The 12,235-nt window shown below is 39.1% G+C and overlaps 1 protein-coding gene across 1 annotated transcript in view; it reads right to left on the reverse strand.

The window, feature by feature from the left end:
• Window positions 1–4,017: 4,017 nt before the first annotated feature.
• Window positions 4,018–12,235, reverse strand: part of TNIK (TRAF2 and NCK interacting kinase) — a 288,393-nt gene continuing 280,175 nt past the window's right edge. Inside the window, 5 exon segments of the mRNA XM_012640167.1 lie at window positions 4,018–5,468; window positions 7,695–7,834; window positions 8,073–8,232; window positions 10,064–10,225; window positions 10,392–10,409. Of these exon segments, the coding sequence (XP_012495621.1) occupies window positions 5,385–5,468; window positions 7,695–7,834; window positions 8,073–8,232; window positions 10,064–10,225; window positions 10,392–10,409 (564 nt within the window). The 3' untranslated portion in view covers window positions 4,018–5,384.

Here is a 12,235-nt window from a genome sequence, read left to right on the forward strand (position 1 = left end):
AACCTACCAAAGCATTTCTAACTACTGCTTGAAACGACTATAGGAAGTACTTCCTGAATCATTTGTGTTGCAGGAAAAAAATACTTGAAAGTCACCAAAAGTTTTCGACTGGAAAATATGCCAGCAAGATTTTCTTCTTTTAGCCTCACTCAGGTGAGACTATATCCAGTTTTAGCCAAATTTTTGACAATTTAAAGCACTTTTGAAAACTGGAGATTTAAAAAATATAAACAATTGTAGGCATAGCAAAATGAGTTTTCTCTTCTAATATTTTAGATTTGGCATCTTTCTAAAGTTGTGTTAACACTATAAGGCAGTTAAAACATACAAAAATAGTTTTACAACATCCAATTTTAAATTCATCCAAGCTGTCATCTTTTTTCTTTTTTTTTTTCCCTGCTGAAATTCTGACTCAGGGTAATGTCTGAGATTTCTTAAATGAACCCTAAGGATTATTATTCCTTAACACCAATCCCAGGGGAAGAGGTAAGGGAAAGGCCCATCTGGGGCATGGGTATGTGTTATGTACAAATAATGATTCATTACTGGAAATGAAGACTCACCTGTCCACCAGCTTTTGCTCAGCCTCAGTAGTGCAGTGCAACTTGGTGCTGATAAAAATCAACCATCAAAATCCAACCCTATCATGCAAAGAGTGAGTTAGTTTGAAGATATCTACACAAACCAAAAATCTAGAAACTTCAGAATGTTTGTATTTTGAACTGTATTTTCTAGTTTTTGTCCAAATATTTGTCATCATGGACACAGAGTCCAAGATTTTGATCTGAATTTAAAATAGCTCAAATCTTATCCAGGGACTTTTGTTTAAAAAGGCTCTGATGGGGATTTTTATTGTGTTGTATTCTGACACTTCCTGAAATAGGTGGTCTAGAAGAATAACGTTTAAAGCACAGGGTTATGTTCTCACACTGTTTAATGCTGTGCAAATCGTTGAATATTCTAGTTATCTATGGAAAAATTCCCAGAAAAATGATACAGTATAGAAATCAAAACAACATTAGAAAATGTTTGGTAGAAATATACAAATGATTTCAACTTTGAGCTTGCAAATTCTCAAGCGGTTTTCTTCTTTGCTGGGGCTCCTGAAAAAAGAACACTTTATACCCATTTTATTTGAGACCCAGTGACAGCTCACTTCAGGGTTCCTGATATTGCTATACTGACCAAGGCCAAAATGTAGTGCCATTTATGAGACATATGGGCAGGTAAATTAAATCAAATTTAGACTTTTGAATTTTAGATTTATGGTGCAACTATATAGTCTCAGGGAAGGTCAACTTTTGGTTGGCTAGTTGGTCATGTTATATGTTTTGTTTGATTTGGTTAGATTTAAATGTTTGAGGAATAAACTAAAAGGTAACTAATAATTTACAGAAACTGTTAAGATGGTCAGAACATAGTATAAGAGGAGATTTTGGAATATAAGGAGCATGGGAGGGTCATTCAGAATTGTCATTAGCACGTTGTGGATTTTCTCATGTTTTCCTGTAGTAGGTTAAAATTAAATTTTGATCAATAATTGTATCTTCTTTCTTAAAAATAATGTAGCACATCTTACAATCTTAAAGCAATCAGCACAAATGCAAGTGATGCCTGTTCAAGCAGACTTTCAAAGACAGCACACACTATTGACACAAAGAGCTCTTTCACATTTCAAAAATACAGTGACGAGAACTGGTACACATAATACTAGCATTTCTTTTTAACTTCAAGGAACGTGAGACATTAGCTGCTTTCTTTTCTGCCAGTGGACAAAACCAAAGTGGCCCTGGCCTGAATTTCACATCTTTCTAATCTATTGCACAGGAGGGACCAGAGACACCAATTGCTAATGAGTCACAAGCGCAGACAAAAAATTGTTAGTAGGTTTCGACAACCAGGAATTAAGACGTTTTAAAAAAACGTGTACTTGATACAAGGTATGTTAGGAGTGTACCTTGGAAAAACAATGTCAAAGTGTTAGAAAAATGGAGTCCCTGTTCAAGTGGCCTTGAGAGATTTTATCCGTATCTGATCTACCCTGTTGAATAAATAATAGTTCTAGGTCTTCTTGAAGCATTGTTTAGAAGTCTCCAAGAAAAATAATGATATCTATTCTAAATAGAGCCATTAGATTTTAGGTGGAAGTTAGTGCACGCTGTCTTCATTGGCACTGTGGGCTGACAATGGTCTGACTGGAACTGGCAGGGGGAAGACTCTCGTTATTCAAAGGGACCTCATTGGTCATCCGTTCCTACCACCCACTGGATGCAGGAATCTGTGCTACAACATCCGGGCTGGCACCCAGGGATGATGGTCACCTGCCAGACCCCAGACCAAATCTACAGTGTGAACAGGCTCAGTGGATTTGACTGGAGGATGACCAATTTAGAGCAGTAAGAACTGACAGATCTAGTGAAACTTACTCGGGGAGAGGGCTCAGTTTCTCCAGTTTCTCTTTGTAGGAAAATAATAAAATGAGCCAATTTCCAGAGACAAAATCACCTATAAAAAGATAAAAACTAAAGATATTTTTTATGGAGATGCTATAAAATGGATGAAAAGCAACTCTCCCCCCACCCAAAAAATAAGGAATTAAAGTAAACCAAAAAGTTTGGAATTGTATGAACCACAAGGACACCATTCTGATATATTTTGTATGACTTAGGCCTCCTTGTGTCAGGGGTAGGTCTGTCCTGCTGGAGAAAATGTATTTTTGAAGATAAAAGCTTCAAGGAATTTTTTAAATATATTTTACAAAGCATGGATTTATGGGAGGCCGTTTTAAATTTGGTTTTGCCTTGTATTCAGTGTAAAATATTTGTACAAAAATATAAAAGGCATAGCTTGATGTTTAACGTCTGTGTTTTATTGTTGTTGGCACCAGAAAAGCTCATGTTCTATGTCATGTCACTGTACATACTGTAAACAAGACTGCATTAATATTGTTTTCTTATGATTTTTTTGTTTCAATGAATCTAGATTTTAAAAAATACATTCACAAACTACCTTATGTTTAAACACAATGATTCCCTTTTATTTCTTAACTGTACCCAAAATCCCACAATAAAAAAATCATTTAAAGCTGTGTGTTTCGGACTTATCACTTAGAAATAAAAACAAAACAAAACATAAAAACAAAGATCAGTTTGCAACATAATTTAAAGAAGCTTCTGGTTTAAAATACCACAGCAGCAATATAAAGAGCTGGGGGCAATCACATTCAGGGACCAAACCTAAATCAATATATTTTGTCCATGTCAGCATCCAATTACAGTAGTTGCTAAATTCAGTCCAAAAAGTTATTGCTGAATTTGTTGCATGGAATTTGTGAAGAAAGTGTTGTTCTGGAGCAGAACCATAGCAGTAAAAATGAGAACGGGAGGATTTCATTGCTTTTGAGAGCTAAAGGGACCATAACGAGGACATCTTGATGATTGCCTGGAGATAATCCTCAGTTCCATTCCTGGGTGTTATCTGCTTAAAATAAGTGCAAATGACAACTACCTTTCCAGGAGGGGCATAATGAGCTACCCCAGAAACCAGAATCTTTCCCCTTCTCTTTCCCCCCTCGCCCAAACCACTAGATTGAAATGGTTCCATTTTCGTAATGGGTATTTCGTTCTCATTAATAGTACATTAGCTGCTCATGTATTTAGGCAAAATCAGTAGGATCATAGGTTTTTTTTTTTTTGATCTAATTATAGTAATCACTTTCTCTAGAAATAAGCCACATCAGTTTTTGTCATTAAATTTTGCTCCCAAATTTTTTTAAAAGGATAATTTGGTCAACTACTGTTTTGTTTTAAAAATATTGAATACACCTGAGATTGCCAGTTGAGCTCTCTATATGTCTCCTGGAGATAACACTGCTGTGATGGACAGTGAAACAAAAACAAACAAAACGAGGTAGGTTAAAACAGGAAGCGCAACACAGATACCATTTTGCAACACCTCGATACCACAGGCGGCCATGCTTGTAGCTTTGGAAAAAAATTCCAGACAGTCACGTAAAAGTTCAAATCATTTGAGTAAGAGTTTATAAGGACACAAGTCAACCTGAACTAAATACATACATATCTCTACACAAATGTTTTTACCGTATGTTGGGTAATTTGGAGGAAGGTAAAGTGATTGGGGTCTCAGAATTTTGGCCAAAGCCTTGCTTTCAAGTTCTTTAAAATCTGAGCCAGTGATGCCTGCTGTATCTGAGGCAGGCTTAGGAGTCTAGTCCCTTCTCTCACCCACCCAGGGAGAACACAGGCAGCTCAGAAACATTTATTATTAATTTTTTTTCAGTCACAGTTTTCATCTTGAGAAAGTGGCACCCTCCGGAGAGAGCTGGGAATGTCTAGAGCCTGGATGTCATTCATGCCCCAATTCCCAGAAAGAACTCAACCAAAGTCTCAGTCCTAATGAAGCCCAAACCCAGCGGAGGCTTTGCACATTTGAAAGTGGAGTACATATGCTTGTTTCCCAGAAGGTCTTTCTGTCTGACCCCATCTGTCTTCCCATCTTTTGCCCCGATCTGCTGCACAATAGCTGAGGGAAAGTTGTGTTACAGAGTCCCTCAGTCGCTAGGCCAGCTCAACGCAATGGCATTACTATCCCATTCAACACACTCCATTCCGTAAAGGGCCATATAAAAATACGGCCTGTCAGACTCACAAAAGTGGTAGTTGATTTTATTAGACTAAGGCTAGTAGTTTAGCCATTTAAAAGTATTTCCCAAAAGAGGGGAAAACTAGTATTTTTCTTCTCTTAAAAATTCATTAGCCAGTTGCCATCAAAAAGCAACCTTTTGGGTTGGTGAAGGCAAGAGAGTTCTTAAATTATCTCACTATGCAGTTACAACCTTCAGCGTAAGGAGATAAGGTACATTTATTGTGCTGTCTCTCACCACTGGAAATTGGAAATTTTACAACATACCGTATACTTAAAGCTAGCAGGCAGACGGAATTGAAAACAGACTCATTTTCTCAGTATGCATTCTCTCCCCATTCTTACAGAGTAAGAGGGTAAAGAAAAAAGGTAAAAAAGAAAAAAACTCAAAACCCCACTATAACACAGCTTAATCATAAGAGCACACAATATTTGTTTTTATCCCTAACTCCAAAGGGCACATGGTCCATCTCTGTCCACAGACAAGGCAGCATTCTTGGGAATCTCCTGGGAATTCCTGCCACCTTTTTCTCTCCTTCTCAACCAGGCTGCAACATTGAAAGATGGACTGTATTGGAAGGGGTAGAGGGAGAGGAAAAGGGGAAAGCGATATGTTCAACCAAGCCTTCTGATTCTGCCTCTAGACTGGCATAAGTCCACATGAGTTATGTTCTTTTAAATTAGAAATAACGCCATGAAGATAAGTGCCAAGTGCTCTTCTGTTACCAGTTCATCATGGAATTTCTGTTGAGGGTCATGAAAAACACTTGGCTACTTCCTCCAGATCGCACGGATGCAAAAAATACCTGTTTGAAATTAAAAAGAAGTTAGTTCAACTGCATGGTTTTTCCCCTCTTTTCTTCAACCGTCCATCCATTTTCTCTCACATGTCCTATCCTTGCCATGTGTCAGCTCTTAAGACTCAATGGCTGGTGTTTATAAAGTGCCTTTTGATATGGTGCATCCTCTGTAAAAAATGCTCCTGCCTTTATTATTATGGTTGTTACTATCACTTATTGGCGTACTGGCCTCTAGGAATGCTGAGGGGGCTGTATCTTGATCTTTAACGTCCCTTTAGGTGGCTACATTCTAAAAGGGAGTTTCGTGTTAAAATAATGGACTGTTTTTCTGGCCTAGGACACAACAGGTCTTTTGTTAACTTCTATAAAGGCACAAAGTCTCCTCTTCTCTCTCCCATAAATGACAAGAAAGTGGATTTCAGGGTTTTGCAAGAGAGTCTTTGCAAATTCCCAAAGTCAAGGGGGAATTTTGACTAGCATACAACTTCAGTTTTCACTTTTTAAAATTTAAAATTAAAAAAATTTAAGTGATCGTGGTCAGATAGGATAAGGTGTTTAATGCCTATCTATTTGGGCATTTCAAGAGTTAATGTGCAGCTTCTCTGCTGATGCCAGCATATCCTAGGCCAAATGAGATAATGGCATTAATAAGTAGAACCACAGTCCATTAGGTCCTGTTAAATCATTTTATCAAACAACTGAGAGAAGTGAGCAAAATTTGGGTTACCGCTTGCTTGAGCTGAATGTAAATGAACCACTGCCCCAGGAAAATAATATCTGGGGCTGTGGTCTAGCCCTTCAGTCAGCCAACACCTAGCTTTGGTCTGAGGCATTTGCTTTTGTCACTAGTATAAAGTCTCTGCTACTTCATTTCCACAACTTCATCAGAAGAATGCTCTCTCCCAACAACAACTTCTTCAGAAGTTCTATGGAAATGTTTGTCATTCAGCTAATGCTACATATGAAAGTAAAGCTACTCTTAGGGTCAATGAAAAGAAACAGGAAGGACAGAGTGGGCCCATGGAAAACCCCAATGAGGGAAAGAGAGGGTTGCTCTTCTCCCCAGGTCGTATGCCCTGGGCTCTAAACCTTTGGCCCCAGACGCTGGTGTGGTCTCAGCCTACTCCTGAGAGTGTGGGCATGACTTGGAATAGGCCTGCTGGGGTGGGTCTTTAATGAGCCAGAGTGTGGGTGTCCATGCCCAGATCACTCCTAGTCTTATGAACCCCAGAGACCCAGTGGGTGCTGGAGTTTTACTAGGTTAGGTCTGTTTTCTGGCATACTCTGTTACACCCCTGGAACCATCCTTGCTACCCATTCTGTTATCCACCCAGACCACACCAGGTCAGAGTAGTTGGCCAGGGTTCTAATATAATCCAGGCCCACGTCACCAGGGTTGGACTAAGACCGGCCTATCCTTTGGGGAACTGGGGTGGGAAAAAAGGTGTACAACACTTCAACCCATCACTCTCTTTTGTATAGGTGTTTATGTCTGTTGCTTTGGGGACAGCATTTCTATATTGGCCATAGTCACAAAGGATGAATTCACAAATGCAGTACAGCTTAGCCACTAAAACCTCTGGGTTACTCTACAGGGAGGGCAAGCTAGAAGCAGCACTGCTGCAGAATACCCCTCTGAGGTGACTGATCACGCCAGACGGACACAGCTGATTTCACTGGAAAACAGTTCCCCTATGACATTTCAGAAGAAACATGGCTGGAATGACACAGGACATGGCACTAGTTGAGTTTGTGATTGTGTATTCCTTAACGAATGGGTGATATTTTTAAAAAGTTTATACTTCTACATGTCAAATGCTTTACATTTAAACATGAATATAAGGTGATGGGTTAAGTCTTGAAAATGACTTTCTGAAAAGTCTAAAAGTGGAAGTATAAAGTCGACCCACTGTGAGATGATTAATGATGGGCCAACTGCTCTAAGTGCTTAGGAGAATTGGGGTATCTGCTGAGTCACCATGAGGCCTGCAGACCACAAAAATTACTAAGAGTTTACAAGGAATTTCTAGATGTTTCTATGTCTTTTTTGATATGTGAATAATATATTTTGAGTGTTCACATGAATCAAACCAAATAATGCCATTTCAAGATAATATTGATTGTTTAACACAAGATGTGATTCAAATCAGTATAAAGGAAAATGAAGGTTTCACAGGTACCTGGTGGTCTCTTAAAATGCAAACACTAATGCAAATGTTGAAACGGATTTACCTTATCATTTCTTTCACATAGAAACTTTAACCTTTGAGCTCGCTTATGCATAAATACTCCATCCAAATGTCCTGTTTCCACTGACCGGATCTCAATAGCTTTCTCGCCCCAGCCCATTATCTGATTGGAATGAATGTAGGCTGTCAAAAGGAATTTCCAAAACTGCATTAAAAACATTAGATGGGCAATAACTCACAGCATCTGATCACATCTTAACCACAAAAATGACAAACAACTTGAGATAAACAGACAAAGCAAGTCTTACAAGAGTTATTCACAGACTTTTTTTGTGGAATCAAATGGTTGTTTCACATTTCTTGACTTTCGTTTCATTTGGGGGGTGTAACTGCTGAAGAAGATAAGGAATGGTTAACCTACCCACAGACGTGGGCATTTCTCCCCATTGGAGCACCACATCCTTAGTTATCCGGCCATAGGTGTTTACATACACCCCCTCATCCTCATAGCAAACAAGCATTTCCATTCCATCTGTTTTAGGCAAGATGACAATAGCATGAGGAGTGATATTGCCCTGAATCTAGAAGACAAAGAAAGGCCAAGCATTATTCTTTTTAAAAATAAGACAACACCTTGACTATTCATCTCTAAGAACCGCAAAAAAAGAGGTATTTTTTTGTTGTGTGTTTCATTTTCACCATAAAGACTGAAACTTGCTTTCATTTGCTTTGTTTTATTTAGCCACTGACCTGGTAAATACAAACCTAGCCACTAGATTAAGAATCCAATTTGCCTGTCCCTAAAACAACACCCACATCTATGGAGCACCAACTATGTGTCAACCACTGGGCCCTTTATTCATACATAATTTCCATTCTTTAGAAGGCTCCCCATAGTGGATGTCTTTGTTTACAGGTGAGGAAACTACATCTCAGAAGGGTTATGTAACTTGACCAGAGCTATACCAGTATTTGGTGGTAGAACTGGGATTTGAGCACATGTCTTGCTGGCATTGAAAGTCATGTGTTTTCCATTAGAACAACCATTTCCAAAAAAGGTGACGATAATGTAAAGGTAGCTGAATCTAATGGAGATCGCCTAAATGGGGCCAAAATACACTCCTATCAAATAGTCTATGAGTCTATATAAAACACAGATTATTTATCTGAGTGTTTAAATACCAAAAAAAAAAAAAAATTCAAATTAATGGCTTCTTTAGAAAAAAATTTAGAATTACCACTCACTTAAAAAAAATCATGTTATCGAAGTAAGTGTAGATTAGCTTGTTGTAGAAAAAGCGATGTGGTGCTACTGTGATCTGGTTGAAAATGTCATGGCAGCTCAGTATGGGCTAGATGGGTAGGAAGAAGAGGACTGAGGGTGATGATAGTGATGTCCTAGTCACCTCACTGAGAACCCGAGCTGTGAGTCTTTGTGTGCACATGCATACACAAGAATTAAAAGCTGTAATGCAGCAATGAACAGCAATTGTGTGTGTGAGTGGGTGTATGTAATATACTAAAACAACTTTTTTCTTCTTTACAGCAAAGTATTCAAATTCTCAAAATACTAGTCAGCAACAGATTAGGCCTCAGATTTTCCTGATAAATAGTTTCTACTGTATGTTAGTTCTCGGGATTACACATGGGACACACAGACTACATCAATCCTAATAAGTGCATCCATGTGCAGTGCTTCCCTTTAAGAATCATGTTTTAGGCAATGTGTCGGAACAGTAATATGAGTATTATATTGTTAATAAGAACTATGATATGCAGGGCCCTGTGCCAAGTGCTTTAGATCCATTGCCTCATTTATTACTGATGATAACCCTTTGGGATAGGTCCTTTTATCCCCATTTTATAGATATGAAAGCTGAGGGTTGGAGAAGCTGCCTAATGTGCCCATTGTTGCAAAACTAATACATGCTAGAGCCAGGGTATGAGCTCCAGTGTGTCTGACTCCACTATTCCACATTGCCCACAAGCTGAAGAGAGGAACTAAAAAGAGCAGAAAAAGGATGTTTTCCAAGAAATAATCATCTGACCACTGGCTTTCTCCCACATAAAATGAAACCAATCTCTCTTCAAAAACTCATGTATGATACAAAATTTATGCCCTTGAAGGAAAAATATCATACTCATTTTAATCTAAAATCCAAAGAGACAACATGTAAATGTCAAATAAATTCTAGCATATGTTACTCAGTTTTAGGAAGTCATAAAAATTAGCTAAATCTGTATCTTTTAGTTATTAAAAGCATTCTATTTAATGAAGGCCTGAAGTCCATCTGCTTTAGTGATTAGTAAAAGTTAGCATGACTTCTACTAAAAATACGCAAAAACAAATCTCTTTCTACATGCAGGATGTTTATAGAGAGAGCCCTTGACAGTCTGCCTCTGGGAACTTACATGAGATGGTATGTAGATATCATAAGAGTTTCCTGAATCAACATCAATTACATGGAAACCAGTGTGTGAACCAAAAATAACCTTTAATCTTTGACCTTCTTCTACTGTGAGATCCACTAGCAGAGGCTTGTGCTGGAGATCTGCAAAAGACTTTAAAAATCACTCCATTAGTACCCACATCATCCAAAGAGGTGATCTTAATAATTTTTTCCTTTAGCCATTGTCTGGAGGAAGTTAATTTCTGACTTTATTAAATTGAAAATGTAGGAAATTTCTCTTTCAGTTTTAGGTCTGTTCATATTCTGGCTCTAGGAGCAGGGTCTGGCACCCATTTGTGCCCCTTTCTCTGCCCCTTGTCCTCCAAGGCAAAGAAATTGGTATGTAATTGTCAATTTTGATAGTGTCATTGTACATTAATAACTTGTTGGTGGGTACTGTGTTTATTTCTGGCCTTTGCCCTCTGGAGAAGGTCCAGCCTCTTTGGCCCTCTCTTTGCCATGTGGCAGCCAGGCCCAGGCATGGTGGCTACCCTTTCAGAGACAGTCTGGGATGGACAGCCAAGGATGGCTCTGTTCTAAGCCAGTTCAGGATTAATGGGCATGTTCTGGTTTTAATTTTCCTTCAGTGATCAAGTGGGCATCAGATTGGCACTTCCTCTAAACTTAATGTTGAGATCTGAGACTTGGGTTTGGCAATAGAGAAGGCGATAGTTTGGGTTTGGTGGCAAAACATCACAAGACTGATGGCTTGCATTGACTACTTGGGTTTAACTAGAAAGGATAAAAAGAGAGCTCTAGCCCAAGTTTGTCAAAGTTCTGTGTGTTGGAATGTAGGGCCCAAGTCTCAACTAACTGCCAAGTGTTTGTTCCTCTGCCATTTTTCTTTGCCGTTATTTAATCACATTCTACCTTTACTGGGCCTTGAAATCCTGGAGAGGATTTGTGAACCCACAATGGCCTTGGCTGTAATACCACTGCCTACCTATCAGACCCCTCTCTCTTCATCTTTTGCTCACACCATTCTCAGAGCCTGGGAAGCTCTAGCCTCGTCCTTGTCCAAGGGAAGGCTCAACCTCCTGCCAGTTCCTGACTTTGCTGTTCAAGGTTTTGCCTTTGCCCTTCCCTCTCTCCAGGCTGGGTCTGGTTTGCTAATAGAGCATTTCACACTCTCTCATGTGCTCTGGTTACTAAACTGATGGTGGTTAACTTCAGAACCAGAGTGGGAACGAGATCTTGATTGAAAAGCTTTTGCAGAGAGAGACTTTGGCAGAACAGCAGCACCACTTTAGCTTTTAGGAGTCATCCTTTAAGTGTTATTACTAACCTAATACATTCCAAAAATTTCTTTCCATAAAAGTGGGGCTATGGAGGGGAGTCCATTTCCACTGATGAATCTATCTCCCTGAGCACATCACAAATAAGCCATTTGCACTAAGAGAACAAGACAGAAGTGGGCTAATTCACCTTTAAAGAGGGCCTACATGTTTCCAGGACAGTTTCTGCCGTTGCATGGCATATGTGGCAGAAAAGAATAAAGAGCTAACGGAAGATAAGAGTCATAGAGGGGGCCAGTGAGCTCCAGAGAAGGAGACAGACAGAGGCAGAGAAAGAGAGAACAGAAGATAAATTCGTATCAGCTATCGGCTATGTGGCTCTGAACACATCAGGTGCCTGCAAGTTCCAGTCTTCCTGGTATTTGGGGGTCAGCTTTCATGAGCTGGGGCCAATGGGAATAGCATATCCCTATCCCACTACTGCTGAATTTCACAAGTGACCAATCCAATCATGGTGGGTATAGACTCAGATGAGGTAAAAAATGAAAAGGCAATCAAAATTGAAGAATGCAGAGAAACCTAGAAACTTGGTCATTTCCGTAAGTTAGCAGTGGGGATACATAAACATCAACTCAGTTTTAGGGACTTTATCCAGAGAGACTTATGAGGACTATAAGATTTGGAGACTCAGTTTAACCTTGAGATTCAGTACTGTTATTGGCATTGGGCTGCCTTCCTAGTTTAGGTGGCTTTACAACAAATATCATTGTATAATATCATTGTCAATGCTTTGTCTGGTAGCCATTTCCATACTAAATGTCTCTTGAAGATGACAATTCATAGATCTCAAATGGAGGAGGGCATACCCGAATTTTAATTTGACTAATTTTATAGTATTT

The sequence above is a fragment of the Propithecus coquereli genome, unplaced genomic scaffold (assembly GCF_000956105.1).
Source record: "Propithecus coquereli isolate 6110/MARCELLA unplaced genomic scaffold, Pcoq_1.0 Scaffold15, whole genome shotgun sequence".
NCBI lineage: Eukaryota > Metazoa > Chordata > Mammalia > Primates > Indriidae > Propithecus > Propithecus coquereli.